General features: G+C 42.8%; 2 protein-coding genes across 2 annotated transcripts in view; one reads left to right on the forward strand and one right to left on the reverse strand.

Moving 5' to 3' along the window:
* Positions 1-24,459, forward strand: part of LOC119724719 (E3 ubiquitin-protein ligase UBR5-like) — a 40,315-nt gene that overhangs the window by 8,355 nt on the left and 7,501 nt on the right. Inside the window, exons 17-36 of the mRNA XM_038195901.1 lie at positions 85-196; positions 501-655; positions 11,872-12,069; positions 12,375-12,456; positions 12,996-13,121; positions 13,548-13,686; positions 14,366-14,535; positions 14,816-15,047; positions 15,220-15,658; positions 15,781-15,872; positions 16,479-16,625; positions 17,983-18,092; positions 18,616-18,742; positions 20,188-20,320; positions 20,791-20,948; positions 21,722-21,887; positions 22,380-22,550; positions 23,020-23,296; positions 23,430-23,717; positions 24,126-24,379. Of these exons, the coding sequence (XP_038051829.1) occupies positions 85-196; positions 501-655; positions 11,872-12,069; positions 12,375-12,456; positions 12,996-13,121; positions 13,548-13,686; positions 14,366-14,535; positions 14,816-15,047; positions 15,220-15,658; positions 15,781-15,872; positions 16,479-16,625; positions 17,983-18,092; positions 18,616-18,742; positions 20,188-20,320; positions 20,791-20,948; positions 21,722-21,887; positions 22,380-22,550; positions 23,020-23,296; positions 23,430-23,717; positions 24,126-24,379 (3,576 nt within the window). The remainder of the gene's footprint in view (positions 1-84; positions 197-500; positions 656-11,871; positions 12,070-12,374; positions 12,457-12,995; positions 13,122-13,547; positions 13,687-14,365; positions 14,536-14,815; positions 15,048-15,219; positions 15,659-15,780; positions 15,873-16,478; positions 16,626-17,982; positions 18,093-18,615; positions 18,743-20,187; positions 20,321-20,790; positions 20,949-21,721; positions 21,888-22,379; positions 22,551-23,019; positions 23,297-23,429; positions 23,718-24,125; positions 24,380-24,459) is intronic.
* Positions 8,222-10,216, reverse strand: LOC119724721 (E3 ubiquitin-protein ligase TRIM56-like). Its single transcript, XM_038195904.1, has one exon. It carries the CDS (start codon positions 10,029-10,031, stop codon positions 8,733-8,735), a length of 1,299 nt encoding a protein of 432 aa, XP_038051832.1. The 5' UTR covers positions 10,032-10,216; the 3' UTR covers positions 8,222-8,732.

A 24,459-nucleotide genomic window follows, 5' to 3' on the forward strand; every position in this document is an offset into this window, starting at 1 on the left:
AAAATCCAACATTGAAATTCACTTTGTGTGAAATTGCCTCTTAGATGAAAATGAATGAATTTGTATTTCTGTCTCTTCAAACAGATCGTCAAGGGTGGTGTCGCCCCAAAAGTCCCGGACTGTTTCCAGCGTGCCCCTAAGAAACTGGCTCTGCCGGAGAATGGAAAAATTCTGGCAGTGTCTGTCGACTTCCAAGGTCAGTAATACTTGAGAAAAAAAAAACAGTTGAAAAATCTTTGGAATTTTGCTATCAACTGTAACCTATAAACCCTGTAATAATAAGAACTGCACTCACCCATAACTGACTTTCATGTTTTCACCAGTAGAGGGCAGTGTGATAATCAGATCCAATAGAACCTTGACCTTACAGCCACAGCCGATTTACTCAGCTATGGCTAGCCTTAATACGTGTCTATGAGATATGGCTTCAGCCGTAGTCTTCAAGTCGTAGCCTTATAATTTAACATGTGGCTTACCATTCGTTGTTGCCCGCTTGACAGGAGTGCACGTCTTGGTCAACGTTCGTTCCAGTCTCCTCTACCAGCTGTATGAGTTGATGTCCAGCCGGCCGAGCCAGGAGAGCCCCTTCCCAACCAAGACGCGATCCTTCCTTGGCAAATCGCCCGAGACAATACGCATCCACACGGGCCGCGAGGTAAGTCAGAAATTGACTTTTTCAAAAAACAAAAAAATATTGTGATATTAGGCCCCCCCAAAAAAGTCTCCGGTTTCTGGTATGGAGCTTGCCCCAAAAGTGGTGCGGCGACGCGGCTTTTTTTTTTTTTTTACCTGTTTTTTTTTTTTTTTTTTGGCTTCAAATGTCGGCTGATGACTGCAAATGGTGCCCGACTAAACTTAGTGCAAATATATGGGAGTCCAGAGAGGCCACATAAATCTTATTCTCGATCATAAGCCCATCTAAAAACACGTTAAAATTGTGCAGCAGCAGAATTCCAGTCAAACCAGTGAGTTTGGCGGTTTTGAAACATCATCTTGTATTGAAAAAAAAACTTTTTCATTTTGCCGACGCGCATGGCTACGGCGACGCGCGCGCATACCAGAAACCGGAGACTTTTTTTTTTGGCCTTAATTTGAACCACGGATACTCTACACAAGGATAAACGACTTCCCCAAATTTCTGCTTAGAGGCATGATATGGCACTTGCGCGTCGTTACGTGTGCGAGACTCGGCGCGACTGCAGTCTTTTAGTGGTCAAATTTCTGTCAGGAAGCCAGCCGTCGGCGATCATGGTGCGCGCATTGTGGTTCTACATGTTCTATGCGTTGTTCTATTCGTGGACGCGGCATATCACGCATGTAGACAAACTGTTCCGTACATTTTGTACTCAAGCTCAGATGAGTCGTTTATCCTTGTGTAGAGGATCCGTGTAGCAACCCACTTCAATAGACTAATTTGGTGACTGCGTTTATCAAGATGGTGCATCACTGAAGTGCATGTCACACGTGTTTCTAATTTATTATTATTATTATTTTTATTTATTTGGCATTAAAAACACATACAAACAACAAACATTCACAAAATATAAAAACAAAAACCAAGAAAACAAAAACGAAAGCCAGGGGCATATGCCCGGAATTAAAAAAGTTTACCTAAAAATTGTGGCCTGAAGGCCTTCAATTCCAATACCTCTGGCTACACAAAGAATATATATAAATCTATACAAATCTATACAAATTTATTAACAATTTACACATAAATTAAAAATGGCAGAGGTATAAATGCTAAAAAGTTATCGTCCCCAAAAATTAACATCAAAATACCACGATGAGAAAAAAAAAAAAAAAGTCCAACGGTACTATGAAAACTTGATCATATGTGTATGACATGTATGAGTGTGGCGAAACGACTTGTAATTTCGATCGTTAACCCATAGCAAGCTCGGTGGTTGCGTGGTAAGACGTCTACGCCAGTAAGCAGGAGGTTGTGGTTTCGAGACCCACCTAGACAAGATTGTGAATCTGTGGATATTTCTCAGATTCTTTTCTACAAAAATTATACCTTCGAACGGAAAGTTGAATATTAAAGTGTTTTTTTCGTCCAAATTAAGATTAAGAGGTGGAGACCTTTTGTATTTACAGTATTTGTATTTATTCCTCAAATGCTATGTGGTCTATTTATTCTATTTAAATAGATGCTTGTATCTAAATAAATTTGTTTGTCGTGTCTACGAGGATGCGGCCCTCAGTTGTTAAAAACATCATATCCCACATCACAGCAGTCAACAATAGTTAAATGTACACCTATGTACAGAGTGTTACGTGTAATTGTTCTTATAGATGCTTCAACTTATTAAATGAACATGTACACCTACGTGCATAACATTAATCAAATGATAAACTCCCATATATAGACCTTAACAAAATGCCTCTACATGTGTACAGTGTGAACGTTCTATTTATATATATAATACATGTAGCTGTTGAAACCTAAACGAATAAGTATATCTGTGTATATGCATAGTGGTCTGTTACAACCAATTGTGCCACCTTTTGTCTTACAGTATCAAGAGCATAGACATATAATAAAACCTAGACATGACGTTTGCTATTGCGCCTGTGCGCAAAATGCTGCGCGTATTACGCGAACACTCACCATGGCATGACGCGTCAAAGAGAGTGGTCTCACCGTGCGCGTTATTTGAAAGCGTTGGTCCCGTAGACATACAGGGAAAAAAAACAAAGTGGTGCACAAGTGCATTGGCATTGGCCTGAATATACGTGGTACACGTATGATGTATGCGCCGAAATCAAAGGCAGGCGATAATGAGGGCACTGCGCCAGACGGCGTGACGCAGCCTGTTTTGCTCACAATATTTGTAGTCAAAGCACTTAATGTCATGTCTAGGTTTTATTATTACGTCTATGGTCAAGATTGTTTGCTTTAAACAGCGCCCCAAATTGTCAGATGGTGTCCAGCACCCCCTTCCATTTTGTGATGTTGCGGCAGAATAAATTCCTGGCTATCCTCCAGCAGGGAGCTTCTATCAGTATAATTTTGTTGTCACAGCACGCCCCCTCCCCCCACTTAAATGAGGCTGGCGACGCCCCCGGGGGGATCCCATTGTCTTTGGTTGAACTACATTCTCACGTGAAGGTAATAATACATATGAGTCCTGTTATTCCTTCCAAAGAGTGTGTTGTATTTACTTATTTCAACTCCGCTGCCAAACTCATACGGGAGCGGTTCCACTTTGATGCTGACGACCATTGGAAGTTGAGGAGTTGGTATTTCGTTGTCAAGTACGCCTTCGATTCTCATGAGCAACTCTTCCCTGCGTTGGAGAAGCTGATATTTGTCTGCGTTGGCAATTTGTTCACTGATACGATCACAGACGCTCCGAACAAAGTCCACATTTGCTTGGACGTTGTCCAGCGCTCTGGAAAAGTCTTCTTTTCTGGCAGTTTGAAAAGTCCTGAAATCCTTCCAACTTTGATGTTCAGCTTCATTATAATCGTCTGTATCCCAAGCTTGTGCTACCACTTCCTTCATCTGTGTTTCTGCATGAGCTAGTTGGGCTTCCATTGATTTACATTGGTCTTCGATGCCCTCCTTGGTGGAGATGTAATCCTGTACTGGCTTTTCAGATCTGGACAGGAGGAGGCATATCTCCTGCCTCGTTAAATCATCTGCGTCATCGATGCTCAGATGCTTATGCTCCATGTCTCGGTGTGAGGTTGCCGCACAGAGAGCACAGATCAAAGCCTCGCAGGTTTTGCAGTAGATGCAGTAGTCGTATTCCCCGTGCTTCTTACACTTGGGTGCAGAGGGAGGTTTCTCAGTCAAAATCGGATCGATAACCTCAATCTGATGATTGGAATGTTCTGATTCGCGTTCTAGATAGCAGTCTTGGCACAGCCTCTCATCACAATCGTCGCATCGCAGGACAGCGTGGGCCTCGTTGTTGCACAGACTACAGACAATCGCGCCCTGCTGAATACGCAATTGTTTTTTCTGGTTCTTGATTGCGTCCACCAGCGACGCCATCGTAAAGTTGCGCTTGAGCGCCGACGTTCCCCTGCCCTTCAAAGACGTCTTCACTCTGCAATCTGGGCAGTCGAGTTCATTGCAGGACCGGCCTTGGCTGCTCCGTAGATCTTCAAGACATGACAGGCAGAATGTATGATGACAGTCCAAGAAGGTCGGAGATGAGAAGTTATTGAGACAGATGTGGCACTTGAAAAAATCCTCAGTGATCATCTCCAAGATGGACTCGGCTGTGACTTCAGACGGTTTCCCTTTTTGGAGCTCCATTTTGTCTGAAATTGAGGAAAGAAAAAATAAAGAAACAAATTTTTAACCCCGGCAATGTTGAACTATTACTCTTATTCACAGAATTCACGTACATGCACAGTGTACAAATGCACAGGTCTGCAAATTGTTATGTTTGTTTGAGTTTGCACATGAATGACAAACAACAATTCGTCATGTAAAGTACATGTAGCACATTTTGCAAAAGATCCAAGGATGTCATTTTTTAATCAATCAAGTATTCATTCAGGCGCATGTCTTTCTACAAATATTTCTGAAATACAAATTTGATAAAAAAAACAGTATTCTGTTTATATGCACACAATATTTAAGTTTTGGTATACACGTACCGGTTCATGTGTACCTCATGAAAAATAAAAATTACCAAGTTTTCTTGAATTGCCTCAAGGCAATTCAAGAAAATCAAATTACACAAATGTAGGCCTATATCATTTGTACACTGTTAATGATCCTTACCTGTTGTGTTCTTGGTGCACTCCATCCTTAGAAATTTGCTGGCAGTGGCCAGGTAACGTAATACATGTAACTGTTTTGTAATTTGACAGCTCTTACAGAATGTGTTAAACAAACACAAGACAGGGTGTGTTTGTGTGAAGAAAAGGAGCACAAATGCTGCGTTGGGCAGTGAGGCACTTGCTTTTATGGGTCGGTTGTCGTTACAACACGTCAGCCTTAAACTAGAGAATTCCCAGTTCACCGAACTTGGCAGTGTGATTGCGCAATATACAATGTCTGGGTCTACATGAATGGGTGTACTGTGCAATACACATAATGCAGTATATACATGTACAAAGGCATTGCACAACAGGCCTGTTTCTCATTGGGGGATTCCCCATACATGCTTTGTAATGTGTACATTATGCAGTAGGCCTAAACGTTTCCTTCGGACATACATGTACAGCCTATTTATTGAACTTTTCAACTGAACTACGGGGCTTTTTTGTATTGTTCTATTTTATTTTTGGGTATTTCGTTTTGAATTTGTTGATGCGTGGTTAATTTTATTTATTTATTTTTTTTATTTGTTATTTTTTTAATTTTTTTTTTATGGGGGGCTGTTTTTATTTGTTGGGATGAATTTTTTTTGTTTCTCCTGAAACTCATCCATATCATTATCAACACACTACAATGTTCATGTGTACTTATCATTTATAATGTTTGTATATTACACATACACATTATTAGGCCCCCAAAAAAATAAGTCGGTCTCTGGTCAGCGCGCACGTCGATTTTAATCATGCGCGTCAATCTTTTTTTTTCCCAAAATGTTCCGCTGTAGCTCTAACAGCGCCCTCTGTTGCCGCACCTCCTCAATTTTTTTTTTATCAAAGAGCACCAAAGAATGGGAAATTGCACCAAGGCAAATGATCGAGAGCACTAAGGCAAATTATGGAGGACACCAATGTACATGAGGACACCAAAAAAGCAAAATAGTACCCCACCTTGTCTGTACAATCCAAGCTTGAAGAAAAAAAAAAGCCAAAAAAAAAAAAAAAGCCGCGTCCCCGCGTCAATTCCGGAACTTCGGTCTGACCAGAGACTGAATATTTTTTTTTGGGGGGCCTTAAGTTCCTTTTTTTTATGAAAAACTTGTCTGTTTTTACCATTGTGTATTTCACCAATTTTGTACACAAGCTCAGATGAGTCGTTTATCTCTGTGTTAAGAATCCATGTTGGAACCCACTTCCATAAATTTATGTGTGTGAGAACTTGGAAAACCTGATCATATGTGCATGAGCAGGCTGAAACAGCTTTTAATTTTGGTCGTTAGACCATGACAAGCTTTGTGGTCTAGTGGTAAGACGCCTGCGCTAGTAAGCAGGAGGTTGTGGGTTCAAGTCCCTCTGGAACATTGGCCAAGTTCGCGCAAGGACTATAGTTGACCAATGGTTAACTAACGTTTGCCCGAACTCTGTCTAGTCGACGGTGGTTGACTACGCTAGTCAACTATTTGGAACCAGCCTACTGGGGTTGGTTGCTTCGCTGGTAACCAATAGCCGCGCACATTCATAACACTAGCAGAGAGCCAGGATCCAGAGGTTTTGCGATGACATTTTGACCAGCGTTTGACTAGAGACGTTCGCACGTTGCTATCAGTGCGCAGGCGTAAGGTACGTCACAAATCAACCACTAGTCGACTAATGGTCCTTGCCCGAACTTGACCAATATTGTGAATTTGTGGATATTTCTCAGATAGCACTGAATACTCCACTGCTAAAATATTTATAACTTTGTATGGCAAATTGAATATTAAAGTATTTTTTTTTCTTGTCAAAGAGAAAAGTTTGTGTTTTCCTACATGTACAAATTATATAATATTTTCTTAAAAATCAAGGCCAAATAAAAATTAAGAGGTGGAAACATTTTATATTTACAGTATTTACATATTTTCCTCAGAAAGCAAAGTAGTCTAGTTGCTCTATTTTTATTTATTTATTTATTTCTTCTGGTTTATTATTAGAAACAAAATATATTGCACACAAACAGCATAAATGCTGAAAATTACAATATTTACAAAAAAAGGTATTAGTTCATACATGCAACAAAAGAAAAGAAAAAAGATGCTTTTGAAAGATATCAAACTGATCAAACTTTTTTTGTCGTAGGTAATCATAATTCATTATTTCTTAAATAAAAAAAAAAATTAGAACATACATGACTGTAGTGTGAACGTTCTGTTTATATGTAGCTGTTGAAACCTACTAAGTAAATGGAAGTACATGTGAATAGTTATACATAGTGTTCTATTACAATCATCAATTGGCAGATTGGTGTACAAATGCAATGAATAGCGTAGCCTTGGTCAATGCTCTCGTCGTTATTCGTCCCGTACGCGGTCAATGGTACGGCATATATCCTCGGCCTCACGCGCTATGCACATGCATGTAAAAATACAGCGCGAACAGCGGCCTCACGCGGCCACTATTTTTATATGCAAATCAGTTGGGGACGATCGAGAGCCTTGGTTCAATCGTCCATGTGAGGTTTTGGGGGTGGTGCTCATTATGTTAATAGCCTTAGCTGACCTTAAATGTCGTTTTTCTTATTGGTCGATCGTTGCGTGGAAACTTGCATAGTGAAACGTGGCACCGTACATAATCCATACACGTACACGTTGTGTGTCTCTGCACACGGCACCAATGCACAAAAACTGTGGTTCCTGTCACGTCCGCAAAAGGCGAATAGCTGCAAATAATTTGATGACGTCCGGATTTACCAAGGTGTGATTGGACACTCCACATATTAGCCGCGCCTACACTTACGAGGTCGTGCGCTGTATTCGCATACGAGGTCGTGCGCTAGAAATCCAGCGCAAAATAAAGGAAAACATAAGCTTTTGCCGACGATTGAACCGAGGCTCTCGATCGTCCCCAACTGATTTGCATAAAAGAATAGTGGCCGCATGAGGTCGCTGTTCGGGCTGTATTTTTACATGCATGTGCATAGCGCATGAGGATATATATGCCGACGATTGACCGCGTACGGGACGAATAACGACGAGAGCATTGATCAAGGCTATGAATAGCGTCACGTATTATGGTTTATGGTTTATTTTCATATCACAAAATATAAATAATGAGAATCTATACATGCATATAAAGAATAACAACATTGATATGGGGGCTCCAGGTTAAAAGTATGTAAACAGGTACCATTACAAGAGCTAGAACCCAGTGGTTACAACTTCAGTTAATAAATTAACATGTACATGTTTTGAAAAAGAAAATATTCACATTCAAATATACATATATTTTATATCTGTAAATTACAAAGAAATTATATTAGGAAGAAAGGCGCAGAAAGTGGCCAAGGAATTGTAAAAATAATTATACTCTTTTATCAACCATCCGTGAAATGACAAAACATTTTGAATACATGTATGGTTTTGGACGGATGTTTTGGAGTACGTCTGAAACGTACTCCCTCAAACCTGTAAAACATAGAACTTAGAAGGCCCACTAAGTAGTGGTTTATTATATAGACCACTTTAAGGGCACAGAAGATACGAATCACTGCACTTTGTAAGGCTTATTTGTTTATAATATTAAAAATAGGCATTTTCGGTTTTGAACATACACTGAAGAAGAGACCTTATCCAAATCATGCCCGGTACAAAAAAAGCACCTCTGAAATTTCATTCTTACTATGTTTACATTTACCCAATGACCTTTAAATTATATTCAAATTGCACTGTTAATCATTGTTTAATTTGGTAAACAGATGTAGTAAAAGTAGGCACTTCTGAAGCTGGAATTTTCATATTTTTGATATTGCCAACGCATAATGTTATTTCTGACAAACTCTGTGTATTTGTTCAAATTCAGTACTATTTCATGAAATTACATAGGCGTACTATCTGTGTTAACCTTCGATATGACACATTACTTAACTTATTTTGACAATTTTTAAATTTTGACCATTTGGTTTACATTTGTAACCCCTAAGCGTGGTTCACATTGACTGCGGTATGAACCATTCTCACGCTAACCCAATCCCAATGGGCCCCATTATTCCATCCACCAAAGAGTGTGTTGCGTTCTCTATCAACTCCCCTGCTACACATGTGCGGGTCCGATTCCACTTTGATGCTGACGACCACTGGAAATCGAGGAGTTGGTATTTTGTTGTCAAGTACGTCCTCGATTCTCATCAGCAGCTCCTCCTTGCGTTGGAGAAGCTGGTATTTGTCTGCGTCGCCCACCTGTTCACTGACACTATCACAGACTTTCTGAAGGCATTCCACATTGGCTTGGACATCGTCCAGCGCTTTGGCATATTCTTCTTTTCTGGCAGTTTGGAAAGCGTGGAAATCCGCTAAAGTTTGATTCTTCACTGGTTCTTGAGCTTCATCATACATGTAATCGTCTGTATCCCAAATGTGTGCATCCATTTCCTTAATCTTTGTTTCTGCATGAGCTAGTTCGGCTTCCATTATTTTACATTGGTCTTCGATGCCCTCCTTGGTGGAAATGTAATCCTGTACTCGCTTCTCAGATCTGGACAGGAGGAGGCAAATATCCTGCCTTGTCAAATCGTCTGCGTCATTGATGCTCAGATGCTCATGCACCATGTCTCGGTGTGAGGTTGCCGCGCAGAGAGCACAGATCAAAGCCTCGCAGGTTTTGCAGTAGAAGCAGTAGTCGTATTCCCCGTGCTTCTTACACTTGGGTGCAGAGGGAGGTTTCTCAGTCAAAATCGGATCGATAATCTCAATCTGATGATTGGGATGTTCTGATTCGCGTTCTAGATAGCAGTCTTGGCACAGCCTCTCATCACAATCGTTGCATCGCAGGACAGCGTGGGCCTCGTTGTTGCACAGACTACAGACAATCGTGCCCTGCTGAATACGCAATTGTTTTTTCTGGTTCGTGACTGCGTCCACCAACGACGCCATCGTGAAGTTGCGCTTGAGCGCCGACGTTCCTCTGCCCATCAAAGACGTCTTAACTCTGCAATCTGGGCAGTCGAGTTCATTGCAGGACCGGCCTTGGCTTTTCCGTAGATCTTCAAGACATGACAGGCAGAATGTATGATGGCAGTCCAAGAAGGTCGGAGATGAGAAGTTATTGAGACAGATGTGGCACTTGAAAAAATCCTCAGTGATCATCTCCAAGACGGACTCGGCTGTGACTTCAAGTGATTTCCCTTTTTGGGGCTCCATTTTCACTAACAAGGAGTAGAAATATATGTAAAAATCAATAAATCTTTTTTTGTTAACCTTTTCGAAAGAGATGCACATAATGTTATATCAACCATTTTCAGATTTTTTTTGCTCAGAAAACAGGCATGATTTTAGTAAAGAACCAAAATGTTACCTTTCTGTTACTTTCAGAAACACGATTTTCAGAAAAATGCAGTTTCACTCAGTGCTGTCAATATTTACTGTACATTTTGTAATCTTTAAATTGTGAATTTATGGAGCCTGAGTTTGGTCTTAAACTTACCTTCATAGATCAGGCTTGTCTGACAGATATAAAAAATGCTGATCTTAATCATATTTTTGACTAAAAATGAGAGTTTTAGACAAAAATGGGCCCCAAAACAACACATTCCTCCTATTAAACTTTAAAAGCAGATCTTCATCGTGCCTAACCTTAAAGTAAACCAACCAATAACACTGGTTGTGGGTGTGTGTAGAGTGGGTTCATTATAAATAAGTCGGCCAAAATTTGATTCGGCTGCAGATTATCTGCAGCTTATCTGTAGATTATCTGCAGCTTATCTGCAGATTATCGAGTAGCTCGCCTTATACATGTATAATCCAAACATGGCAAATGAAAATCATATTTGTTTGAGTTCATAAACATTTGTGGGTGTTGTCAATTTCATGAATAAGTTATAAAACATTACCATGTACATAATCACATTTTGTAAAGGTCCAAAGTAAAAGAGTAATTGATTTCGCCTTTGAGGAAGATCCTGCTTAGTACAGTGTGTACCTTAAAATGTTAAGCCATCTCATTTTTTTTTTAATTTAAAGTACTGATTTTTCTGGTAAAATTCTCTCAAGAATATCACACCAACTTTTGAATCTTAAATTACTATTTTGGTATTGTACTTACCTGTTACGTTCTTGATGCACTCCATCTGTGAAATTTGCTGCCAATGGCCCGGTATTTATAAGCAATTACTGTTTTGTGAATTCACAGCTCTCACAGAATGTGTTAAACAAAGGCAAGATACTCATTGTACGTACACGTAGGGTGCGTTTGGGTATTAGAGTAGCCCAAATGGTGCATTGTGCACCGAAGCACTGGCTTTTATGGGTCTGTTGTTGTCACACGTCAGCCTTAATCTAGAAAATTCTGAATTCACTGCCCTTGGCAGTGTGATTGCGCAATGCTTCATGCATTTCTTGGCTTGAGACAAACAGTTGCACAATGTGTACAAACATAACTGGGTACCGGTATGTACTAACACATTGTACAAGCAATGCCTATTACTCACTGGGGGAATTCCCGAACGTGTAATGCTCTATTATTAACTGTACATACATGTATATACATTGCTGCATTATTAACTGTACACATAGATGTCAGTGTACAGTATATTTCCTTCCGATATTACCTATATTGTTGGGGATCTAAACTTTTCATTTGAATTATGGGGCTTTTTTTGTTTTGTTTTGTTTTGTTCTGTTTTGTTTTGTTTTGGGTTATTTTGTTTCGAGTTTTGTTTATGAGTGGTGCTTTTTTGTGGGGGGGGGGGGCTGATTTTTTATTCTATTTTTAGTTTTGGTTTAAAAAAAAAAAAAAAAATTATTTTTATGAAAAGGGCAACCCTACCATATTAACATTCATATGGTGCACTGTTTAAAGAAGACCTTTTTTTGGTAATCTGTTCCAATTATTACACATACATTTATACACTAATCTGCGAATTTTTTTTATGAATATCTAACTGTTTTTAATATTACATATTTGTACACCAATAAACATGTAAGAATTTCCTTTCCCCCAAAAACCAACAAACAAAAAAAGGAAAAAAAAAAAAATCTAAAAAATGGTCGATTTGACCTGTAACACCCCTCCAACCAAATAACCCCTAACATTTCACCCCTGCGTTCATTTTTCCCTCAGGATTCGGTCACCCTCCTACAAGACGGCAACGGCGCCCTCTATCCCCTTGCTAAGAACTCCCTCGGAGGGATCCGGGACCCCATCTGGTTTGACCTGCCGCCGGCCCGATGTCTGGCCCTAGGCACCCACGCCCTCACCCACGGCATATTTGGCAGCAACGTCAAGACCAAAGCGGCCGTGTTGGTCCTTGCAATCGAGGTATTTTGTTTTTTCAGAGGTCTCAGATTGTCTAAACTGGAATTACAGCTGTGTACTATATGGCGTTGCTTTCCCCAGCAATTCAAATTTAGTGTGGAGTGTAATTGTACATTGTCAAAAAAAAATTAGTAGCTGCATGTGGGATCTGACTGCATACCAACAACATGAACAAGTGAGTTATTGTCGACATCAAGAAATATTTTAACTAGGGGAAACCCTAAGTTCAACTGTTACAGAGACCTAGTTTTGTTGACAATTCAATTATTGTAACTAGTCTCCATACCTGTTTCTTTTTTAATTCTCAGACACAGGGCCTGATGCCACACATACTGAGATGCGACTACGAAGCGGTGTCCCACTTCCTGAGCAACCTGGAGCTGGAGACTAGTAAGTGGTCGGTTAGAATATCCTTGTGCGGGTTTTAACCCTAACTTTCTATGCATTTTTGCTAGGATGCAACCTCAATCGTGCAAAGTCCTCCAACTGCCTCCATGTAAAAATTGCATACAGCCTCAATCCTGCAAAATCCTCCGTTATTTCTTGAATGTGGTCCTTGGAGGGTCGACCATTGCCTCAATCCTGCAAAATCCTCCAGCAATCACTGTCAATATGTTGAGGCAGAGCCAGTGACATCCTGGAGCAGTGCGGAGGATTTCAAGTATACTCTAGGCCTAAATTTATGCACAGCTGAGCATAAACAACACAAGGTCCGGCCCAAGACCTTGCATCCTCCGAAATCAGCCACACGTTTTGGCCATATAGCCTCAATCCTGCAAAATCCTCCATTTTGCAAAGAGGATTTTGGAAGATTTGGGAAGGTTAGGGTTAATTAATGAATTGGCTTTTCACTCTAACCGCAGCGTGTTATTGCATCAAAGAGATTCATAGTTAATCAATACAAATACATTTCTTGCTTTTCCTCTCAGATGCGGTTGTCAAGGAGCAGAAATTGAAAGCCGTTCTGGCGGAGCGTTGCGATGGCAACCGCAACATCTTCCACGCCTGCATCAGTAACTGCATGCCCATATCCAACTCGGAGTCCCCAGTCGCAGGTAAAACTGAAAGGAAACGAAAAAAAAAATCCCTCCAACCCTCCAGATTTTTTAATATCAGGTGCAAGTACAATTTAAGACGGTTTGGTCGACTAGTGGATGATTCACGATGCAACTTACGCCTGTGCACCAATAGCAACCTGCGAACATCTCTATTCCAACGATAGTAAAAATGTCACCAAGAAACTTCTTGGTCCTCGCTCCCCGCTGTGCACTATAATTTGTAAGGTTAACATGCCTCTCAATGTGACCAACCTCGGTTGGCTGGCTCCTAATAATCAAATAGACCAGTTCAAGTTTAGTTCACCAGTGGGGGTTCGAGCAAAGATAGTTAAACTATAGTTGACCATACTTCTCGCTTGAATTTGCTCAATAAGTTCTGCGTATTGAATTATAAAGACATTTTTTTGTGACTGTTTTTTGTAGATCCGCCGCCAACTTCCAGTAGTTTGTCTGCGGAGTCGTTGACTAGTAGAGCTCAGATTATTCGTAACGCCTTGCATACTCTGAGTAATGCCATCGCTGGAGCCGCTATGGCCAACTCAAGCTCAGCGGCGTCAAGGAGGTAAGGAAGAAGGTTGCAAGATTTTGATAAAAGTTTTGATGGTTTGAGTTGGCTTGCTTGTTGGCTGAATGGCTTGTTGACTGGCTTGGTGCCTAGCCGTCTGGATGGTTAGCTGTCTGGTTGACTGGCTGGCTGGCAGGCCTGCTGGCTTGTTGGAAGGGTTGTCGTGCTTGCTAGCTGGCTGGCTGTGTTGCTAGCTGTCTAAATGACTGGCTTGCTGGCTGGTTGGCTGGCTGGCTAGCTGTGTGGCTTGCTGTCTGCTTGGCTTTCTGGCTGTCTGGCTCCCCCCCTCCCCGGCTGCCTAGCCGTCTGGCTGACTGGTTTGCTGGCTGGTTGGCTGGCTCCCCGGCTGGTTGGCTAGCTGTGTGGCTTGCTGGCTGCTTGGCTTTCAGGCTGTCTGGCTGGCTAGCTGGCTCCCCTGCTCCCCGGCTTGCTGGCTAGCTGTCTAATTTGCTGATTGGTTGGCTTGCTGTATGGCTGGCTAGCTGTCTCGCTGGCTGGTTGGTTTGCTGGCTGGCTGGCTGCCTGGTTTGCTGGTGTGCTGATGGGCAGCCTGGCAGACATTTCTTATACATACCTGGCAGACATTTCTTATACATCTCTTAAACATCTCATCACAAAACTATACCAGACTTAATTAGTTGTAAACACCATTTCCTATACTTCTCCTTTCTTTCAGTATCAACCTGAGAGAATTGATGGGTCGTGCAGCCAGCGCGGCTCGTACAGCCCGAGTCGCCGGCAGTGGACTATCAGCCGAAGATCTGAGAGACTCCTCACCCCCACCAACTCCAGGCAGTGCCATCCCAACGCTGAGCTGGCCCCCGGAGCCGTCCGCACTCTATGGAGGTATGTAGCATTGTACGAACTTGAGCGCAGCATTAGATCAGAGTAGGAATATTTCTTTGAAAATTGTATTGGTACTCTTCAGTGAGATCATACGCAAATGGTGGATTGTTTTTCCTGAAAAGGAAAATCATCAATTCTTGATATGTGCGCACACAATTTGGAACTCATGAAGTGGCTTTTGGCCAGTTCAGTGTAAGAAGAAATATAAAATTTTAATAAAGTCTTTAAAAATGTTTATCAGAATCTGAATTGTAATTGATCGAAATCACTTGTCACACAGATCAAGAGGAGGACAACCTGAGCCTAGGCACCAGCGCTGCGGCCACGGCCGGCTCCACCAGCTCCCTGGCTAGCAACGCATCTTCCCTGGCCTCCACCCTGCCGATACCTCCCACCTACCCAACGGCCCGCCTCACCCCTGAGGAGAGGAAGAGGAACGCCCACAGCATCCTACGTCAGCTGTGCTGTGCTCCGGCACTCACGCCTTGCATCGTGGAGCTACTGTCTGCAGAGTAAGTATCATCTTGGCCAAAGAAGACAAGGCCAGACAAGTAAAGCTGGATCGAGTGCACACAATATTCTATTCCATTGATTTGGAATGGAAGTCTTTTCATGCACCTGATTTAACCGTAACCCTAATTGATTGGTGTTACGTGTTAATCCTTTATGATTTTTTTCCATCAGGGATGCCCGTGGTGACACCCCTTTCATGGCCGCGGTGGCCTGCCAGGCCTACTCGGCAGCCCTCTCCATCCTAGACGCCATGGAGGAGATCGCCCACAAACCCCGGAGCGCACCCCCCGCGGCCACCCCTGCACCCACCGCCTCTGCTCCCACCACCAAGCCAGGCAGTTCAGCCTCGGGCACGTCCCAGCAGCAACCGCGCTGCCCCCACCACCAGCAGGCCAAAGCCAAGCCTAGCGGAGCTAGTAGCTCCGGTACCTCCGGCCCCTCGGGTTCCTCCGGTACCGCTGGCCCTGCCGTCGCAGAGGAGTTCAACCGAGAGGTGTTTGATCGGATGTTCTACCCGCCTGGCAGTGATCCTGACTCCTCACCACTCTACGTGTTGTGCTGTAACGACACTTGTAGCTTCACCTGGACTGGGACCGAGCATATCAACCAGGCAAGTTGTGAACTATTCTTTAAGTTTCCCAGCAAAAGTATATATTCTGTTTGCCAGGTCCGTTATTGCAGATAGTACTACTTTGACAATCTGTAATTATCAGCTTTGTGGTTTCTTCGCAGGACATTTTTGAATGCCGCACCTGCGGTCTGACTGGTACCCTGTGTTGCTGCACTGAGTGTGCGCGGGTTTGCCATAAGGGACACGACTGCAAGTAAGTGTACGGCACCAGACCATCCGCCGAATGATTTGACATTTGGCTTTGTCCTATTAAATTACCTTGGCTATGTCTTGCCATTTATCTTGTACCTGGAAGTAACTGAAGTCACATCCCATGGACACACGCGTTACTTGGCACAAATCAAGTTTCCAGTTGTCTACACTATATTACCATGCGATTCACATTGCAGTGCGCCACCAAGAGTTTGCCACAGAGAGTTCATTTTTTTCCAGTGCATTGTGGGAGATAGTCGACAAATTCACAGTGCGGGCTATTTGAAATTGTTAATTTGTCCGGTCAGTATTTCGTAAGTGTATGATTCAAGTATGTGTTTGTCCTTTTTTTTTTTTTATGAATATAGTGGGTTTTTTTGTAAGGTGGCAGATCGCTATGCCCCAATCCTTAACAATTAGCTCAAGTTGTCTACTGATACGCATTAAAATAGGCCGTGTTTTAAAAAAACTTTTAAAAAAAATGGACTCTCCATGCCAAACTCTTGGTGGCGCACTGTATTGTGAAAAGCCCGAATTGATTTTCATTTTCCTGCTCCAAATCCTATTCCTAAATTTGTTTTTCTATTTATTTTTTTTTTCTCTCAAGACTGAAGCGCACGTCGCCCACTGCCTACTGCGACTGTTGGGAGAAGAGCGAGTGTAAGTCTCTGATAGCCGGCCCCCTGCAGACCCGCACTGAGCTGCTGTATCGCCTGGTGAACGATACTCATCTGGTGACTGTGCCCAACAACAAGTAAGTCTGTGTCCAAACTGCACCTGTTCAAGAAAACAGTAGTAGTAAAGTCTGTCACGAGCCAATATGGCCCATCAGGCCGGCGTTTACCGCCGGTTTCAGTAGCCTGAAGAACTTTTCTACGACTGAGAACTTTTCTACTCCTCCTGGATGGGATGCCAGTCCATCGCAGGTTACTCCCCAGCTAATGCCGGTACCCATTTATACTCCTGGGTGGAGAGAGGCAAGTGGGAGTGAAGTGGCTTGCCCAAGGACACAATTGGTCAGTGGCAGGATTTGTAGGAATATTTCTATTCCCCCTGGATGGGATGTTAGTCCATCGCAGGTTACTCCCCAGCTAATGCCGGTACCCATTTATACTCCTGGGTGGAGAGAGGCAAGTGAGGGTGAAGTGGCTTGCCCAAGGACACAATTGGTCAGTGGCAGGATTTGTAGGAATATTTCTATTCCCCCTGGATGGGATGCCAGTCCATCGCAGATTACTCCCCAGGTAATGTCGGTACCCATTTATACTCCTGGATGGAGAGAGGCAAGTGGGGGTGAAGTGGCTTGCACAAAGACACAACATATGGCCAGCAGCTGGATTCAAATTGACCTGCCTGTTATTCCCAATGCTGTCAAAAACTACCCTTTATGATTGTATCACAATTTCATGGATTCGTCAGAGAATATATACAATGGAATGCAAGCATTACAAGTGCTTAGTTATTTATATATTTCTTAATTTCAACTGGGTAGCCCATTCAGTGGAATCCACTGGTCTCCCGTGGGGCCCAGTAAAGAGAAAACAATGTGAAGAAATTACAGTTTTTACATGCGAGAGATAAACCCAAGAAGAATATTCCGGGGAAAACCCACGGAGTGAATGAGGGACTGAATCCACATGTTGGCCCAGGCAGGAATTGAACCGGGTCACAGTGATGGAAAGCGAGGAAAGTACTGCTATGCCAACTTGACTCCAGTGCAACTGGGTTAAGCTACAGCTAAAAAAAAATGCTTTGTCAAATTTTCTCTTGTCTGCTGCTTCTTGTAAGTCTTGAGGAAGCGTTGTTTAGCTGAATATGGTTTTTATTCTTTCAATAAAGATCTGGGGCCAATTTCATAGAGCTGCTAAGCACAAAAATTTGCTTAGCACAAACAAATCTTGCTTAGTAAAAGCAGGTTACCAGCCAAAACTCCATGTGATTTTCATGCTTAGCAAACCACAGCTGGATAGCAATCACAAGCAATATACAGCACATGGACATTTGGTTGGTAATCCTGTTTTTGCCAAGGAAGACTTTTCATGCTAAGCGCATTTCTGTGTTTAGCAGCTCCATGAAATTGGCCCCTGATCATTGCTTCTTCTATTTTCCAGGGGAGAGAATATTCTCTTGTTCTTGGTTCAGTGTGTTGCCAGACAGACTGCAGAGCAGCGTCAGTATGGCCCGTCTAGGAACAGACTCCCTAGGAAGAACAACGACTCAGGTATGCGTATGAATCCACACCAAACGTTGGGTGATTTTTAGTGGGGGGGGGGGGGGGGGAGTCCTAAACCGATATTTCTTTTTCCTTTTTCCCCCATCTGACGCCTGTGCCCATTTATACTCACGGTTTGAGAGAGGAAAGTTGTGGTTAAGTGGCTTGCCCAAGGACACAGCACGTGAGCTTTTTGAAGACCTTAGCTTCATTCCTAGCTTTGTTCTAAGGCTTCAGCATCTTGATTTTCACCTTCTACCTCATTGTTGCTTCATTTTGTGCCACAAAAAAAAAACATACAAAAGAAAAAAACATACAAAAGAAAAACAAAAGAATGGAGTGTTTATAATAGTTCCAACATGTCCAACAGCAACAAAATATTAAAATGTTTTCAAGAGTCCAAGCTGGTTTGCTTTTAGAATGGCATGATTGGGAAACACCTGGATTTGAACCCTTTACTCTTTCATCACTTGTCACGAATCAGAACCATTTTGCTTGACGCTCCTTTGTGTTGTTGCTTTCCTGTCCACAGACGCAGAAATGCCAGACCACAACCTGGAGCCGCCGCGATTCTGCCGCCAAGCCCTGGAGAACATCTTGCAGAACTGGCAAGCCGTCCGCGCTATGGTCAGGAGTGGCTGTAGGAGCGATCTCGATGCGTAAGTGAAACAACAGTCAGTGCCTTCCATAGATTGTATTATATTGTATTCATAAATACCTCAGACAGTTTAGCTATTCCTATTGGTCGAGAGCCCGTCACGTGGCCGGTCTTAAACGGATGATAAAGACATGGCTAGCTGGTCTTAAACACTTTTCCAGTGTCACAATAAAATGTGGACTCCTAAAAATCCAGTGCCTCTTACCGTTTCATTGGTTGAACGTTCACAATCCTCACGTAGGCATGCGCAACACTACCAGGGAGTCAGAATTTTATAGTTCTAAATTCAAAACGCAACGCCCCAGGTGCGTTCTGCGTGACATCGCGCAGAACATGCTACGCGCACGTCAATCTCCATAAAAGGGTTGTTTTCATCTTACTCGCCAGCTGAACACTCCATTATTTTGCTAGAGGGATGTTTCAAAAAGCATGAAGTGAACTTGTTGAACAAAATCGGGATTTTTTGAACGAATTATTTGATATTTTTTTACGGATAAGGTATTTATGAATGGGAATAAATATGTGCTCGGTCGGTATTTATCACTCTGTTTAATACCGCTTAGAGTCTGGGTGCTGATAATTAATCAGCACCTAGACTCTAAGCGGTATTAAACAGAGTGATAAAAACCTCCAGAGCACACATTTATTCCCTTATTTAATTCTTGATGAATTTAGAATACCATGCATTGGTGGGGCGGTTACAGTTCGTAGTTCGTATGATTCCTGGCCCCAGAATTGGTCGGTAATCAGTTCCACATTTTTGAGAGGTTCTATTTACTATAAAACTTACTAGTGGATACAGACAACTTTTCGCAAAGGGAAACACACATTTTTAATTGACTGTGGATGGAAAATGCTTTGCATCCAAGAAATACTTAACTTTGTTGTGAGCAGCGTAACATTTTTGATGAATTCAACCAGTTCGAGGCGGGAATATTTTGACAAGAACGAAATGAGGCGCGGGATTACTTTTCACTCGACCTTAAGCCAGGCGGGTTGAAGCCATCACCCTCGGGCAGCACACTCATATATCCGGCCTCGCTCGCTGTGAGCGGGTCACTGACAGATATTTCAGGCCTCGCTCCCTGCGTGTTTGTCAGGCATGCAACTTTTCCTCGGATCAGCTGATTTCCTCTTTTTTTACTTCCCATGTGTGCCATTACAAATGGAAAAACACTGTACAAAGTCTGGGAAAGATTTGATTTTCCTCTTTTTTGTGACTTCCTAGTTGCATGCCTGGTTTGTCCGTCATCTGTTCCGAATACCGCAAAACCTTACGTGTATACACGTCATCCAGCGCGAACTGGTTAAGAGGTAGTCTGTACTGCGGGGTTTATGTGTTTAAAGCAAATTTTGGCTAGAAATGTTTCAGACAAGATCTGAAAATGTTCTGACTGAAGTAGAAGTAAATTTTTCGTTTCACTTGACACCACCTGATTTTTGTAGGAGCTGCGCCCCAGATTGCGGCAACCAGCCCCACGAACCAATGGCAGAGGAGGAGGTGTACCTGAACAGCCAATCAGAGACCATGCGGTTAGACTGGTTCACCCACACCCTAATTGTCAAATGCACGAGCACGGTAAGCCAAAGTAATTATGTTCAGAAGATGGCAAGCTGTATAGCCAAGAGAGTTTCGGTAAAGAATTACCAAAATAAATGTTATGTGGCCAAAATCACGTCATTCAAGTGCCAAAACTATTGTAAATCAGGTTTTTTTGCCCTTCACCGACGTTTAAGCACTGTATACTCAGTGTGTTACCTCCCGAGTGAAAGTTGGAAAAAATCACTCGGGTGGGACTCGAACCCATAGAGAGTGATTTTTTTCCAAGTTTCACTCGGGAGGTAACACACTGAGTATACAGTGCTTAAACGTCAGTGAAGGGCAAAAAAAAAACGATTTATATCACCCCGACGCAAAATTCCATCTTATAAAAACTATTGTAAATCTATTTCATGCCTATTTCAACGCTTTGTTTCATGCCAATCGAAAAATTGCCTATAGAGTTTAGGTTTAATTTTTTTCCTCTTGGGTTAATTTTGTTTTTCTAGGATTTAGACACATTACTGACTACACTGATAAAAAAACTGACGACAACGACCAACGCGTCTCAGAAGTCGGAGGTCGTGGACGTGGTGAGTCGCTTCGTCCGCTCTGTTGCTCGCGTCTTTGTCGTGCTGACGGTGGAGATGGCCCCAGGAAAAAAATGGTAGGAATCCCCACTCTCGGTGTTTCTCTGTACTTAGCTAATAAATTGATTTTCATTATATATTTTTCCCAACGACAAATATAACTTGCAACTTTTCCTCGGATCAGCCGATTTCCTCGTTTTTCACTTCACACTTAGACCATTGAAAATTGAAAAACACTAAACAAAGTCATGTAAAATTTTGAATTTCTTCTTAGGTCAGAGCATACTGACCGGAACGTTGAGTTAATACCTCTGGTTCTTTTCAGAACCATTCTCTTAGTTGAGAAATTATTCGCACATGGTGTTTCCGCAAACCTTTCATTACTTAGTATCGCCACCATGCAAAGCCTCAAATCTTACTTGAATTTCTTCGTTTTTTGTTAATTCCAAGTTGCATGCCTGATATAAGAAATGATTTCAATCATTATCATAACTAGTTCTCACACAAACTACACATAACTGAATAAACGTAGCAAACTTACACTTATGGATAAACCCTTTTTGGCCACTAGTGGCCATCCATGAAATGTGATAATCTGTGCATCTTATCCAAATAAAATGTGCACCAAAAGGGCTAATATAAGATTTTAGGCTTTGCATGGTGGAGAATCGGTATCGTTTCGGTTGCGGTAACACCATGTGGTAATAACTACTGCTTAGAAGATATTTAGTTCTGAAAAGAACTTGTCCTGCTTATTATCAACTTTCGCTATGTAGTTTTTGTTCTGATAAGAACAGTCCTGCTTTGTAAAAGGGCTAATGTAATGACTTTAATGTCCCTCCTGCTACAGTTCAGAGGCAGTGCTTCGCTGCAAGCGCGTCTTCCAGGCCCTCATCCACCAGTCGGTCGGGGAGCTGTGCGAGATCGCCGAGTCCCTCATCGCGCCGGTCAGGATGGGCATCACGCGTCCCACGGCACCCTTCCCTCTCTTCAGCAGTCACGCAGACGCAGTACAGGTGAGGCCCGTCTCTCTCAGATCTTGAAATTCAGTTTTAGAATTTTGAAATGTACTCTGTGGAACTCAACTATCCGAGAGGCACTGCTGAATTCTGCTCCTGCCAAATAGGACACCTCATTACTTATTTCTGTGCAAGTCTTCCTCTTGGGCTTAGAAACTTTCTCTGGTCGAGCAGGCACCTGAAACGGGCTTTTTTAATTTTAACATTGCATTGGGCTTGCTGTCTTTTGAAAGTTACACTCCCAGGATGTGCTTGTGGGTTCCTGTGCAGTATTACAATTAGGACGTTTCAGCAAGGTTCCCAGTAATGATACATACGAGGGTTAAAATAGTTATTTTGGCCAACCTGGCAGGCCCTTTGAAACGAAAGGTTAACAAAATGGATAGATAAGTTTTTAATCTTGTGGCAAAAGCTTTGTATTCAAGGATTTGACTTAACAAATAATGGGCTACAGTGTCTTGAGATTCGGTTCTGTATTTGGTCATGCAGGGAAGTGAGGAGCTGTTCTTCTCAGAGCCACTTCCCCATCAGAACAGCTCTCGCTCCGAGACGATGGGCAGCATGGGCTCGCGGCCCGTAGGGAGCCTCCGCCACCGTTCTGTCACCAGCCGGCTCGGAGATGACGAGGAAGAACAAGATATTGGCGCTGATGGAATGGAGGTATTGGCAGATTTGTCCAAAAATTTGATTCACTTTAAACAGTTTGATCCATGTCAAAAGTTTGATCCCTGTCATAAATTTAGTCCAGGGCAAAAAACTTGGTCAATGTCAAAAAGTTTGATCAATGTCATAAATTGGGTATGTCTTTGTCAACAAGTTTGGTCCATCTCAAGAGTTTGATCTATGTCAAAAAGTGCATCCATGTCAAAAGATACTGTCAAAGTTTGGTCTCGTAAGAAGTTCGATCAGGGTCAAAAATTTGATCCTTGTCAAAAGTCAGGTCCTTGTTAACTCTTTGGTATGTGTCAAAGTTGATCTTTGTTAGAAGTCTGGTCCTTGCCAAATTTTTTATCTCTGTCAAATGTTGGGGCTTTGTGAAAAGTTTGGTTCATGTCATAAGTTTGATCCATGTCAAAAGTTAGGCTAGGTAAGGTTGAGTTTGACTCCTCAAGTTGTCGCTTTAAAACAGGTTGATGCAGTGGAGGGTGAAGCTCTTGACGTGCCTCGCGATCCTCACAATCGTGACCCTGTAGAGGGCGACAATCACCCTGAAGGGGAGCACAGGGACGACCAGAATGAAGACGACGGTAACGAGAGCGACATGGACTTGGATCTCCTTGCCGAGAGCGATAGTGATAGCGACAGTAACCATAGCAACCAGGATCAGGATGCGGCCAGCCAAGACCAAGACGCAACAAGCGGCCGACGCAGCGCTGTGACAGCCGCCACGGCAGGCTCTGATGCAGGTGCAGATTTGTATTAAAGTGTATTACGTTGTATTTATTCCCTAACGAACCATAACTGTACAATACATTTTAGGGAACATCAGTATTTATTGAGTTAAGAAGAACAAAAACATTTGACTGATTATGAAAACAGGTGGAGGATCAGTGGCTGTGTTCTACTCGGAAGATGAGTCCTCGTCCAACCTCGACGATGCGGAAGGCGATGACGACGATGACAGCGAGAATGAGATTGAAGAGGAAGAAGAAATGGAAGACCCCTCGTCCTTCGGCACGGACACCTTGGATAGGCCGGGCAACAGCAGCCGACAGGGCGGGTCCCGGACTACCCAGCCCCAGCACCCAATGCAGTGGGCATTCCGGAATCAGACTGCTAGGAGTAGCGAGACCAGTACAGCAACTCCGGCAGCTACCTCCAACACTCGTGAGTTGTTTGCATCTCTCAGTCTTGCACACTTGGAACTTGCTCAAGAATTTGTAAACCCCTTGAATTGGATACACGTCCACCGCAGGTTATACTCCAGGAAATATTAGGAGCCGTTTATACTCCTGGATGGAATGAGGCAAGTAGGGGTGAAGTGGCTTGCCCAAAGACACAATCTATGGCCAGCAACAGAATTTGAACCCTGACCCTCCCATCATAAGTCACAAACCCTGTCCGCAAGGCCGCACTTCCCAAATTTACTTGAAGAGTGGGTTTATTTACTAGGCTGGACCCAAAAAGTTACCTAGATAAGTCCAACCGTTGTCAACTAGGTGAATAAGATCGTAATTAGTTGGGCTATTGTTAGCCAGATCTCTTTATATTGATCTTTTGTTTTTCATTTGCCAGGAGGCCTGATCTACATTGATGCCTCCAGTCAACGTCGCATGGCCATCAGCGCCGCGAGCGCCCTAGCCAACAGCAGCAGCACTGCTTCCAGTAATGAAACAGCGCCCTCTACCACGGCCAGCCGCCTAGCCCGAGCCTACGGGATCGTGGTGCGTCAGATCACAGAGCTGCTAACCATGCTGTTGATATACCACGGCCCGGACAGCCTGCGGGAGAGCGTGGAAGTCACGGCTGAAGAGGCTGATGATTTAAAGGTTGGCATTTTATAAAATTCAGCCTCATATGTCATTAGCTTCTGAGAATTGTAATCAAATCTGAGTGTCTTATTTGTAGT

This window comes from Patiria miniata, unplaced genomic scaffold, assembly GCF_015706575.1.
Source record: "Patiria miniata isolate m_02_andy unplaced genomic scaffold, ASM1570657v1 HiC_scaffold_18, whole genome shotgun sequence".
Lineage (NCBI taxonomy): Eukaryota > Metazoa > Echinodermata > Asteroidea > Valvatida > Asterinidae > Patiria > Patiria miniata.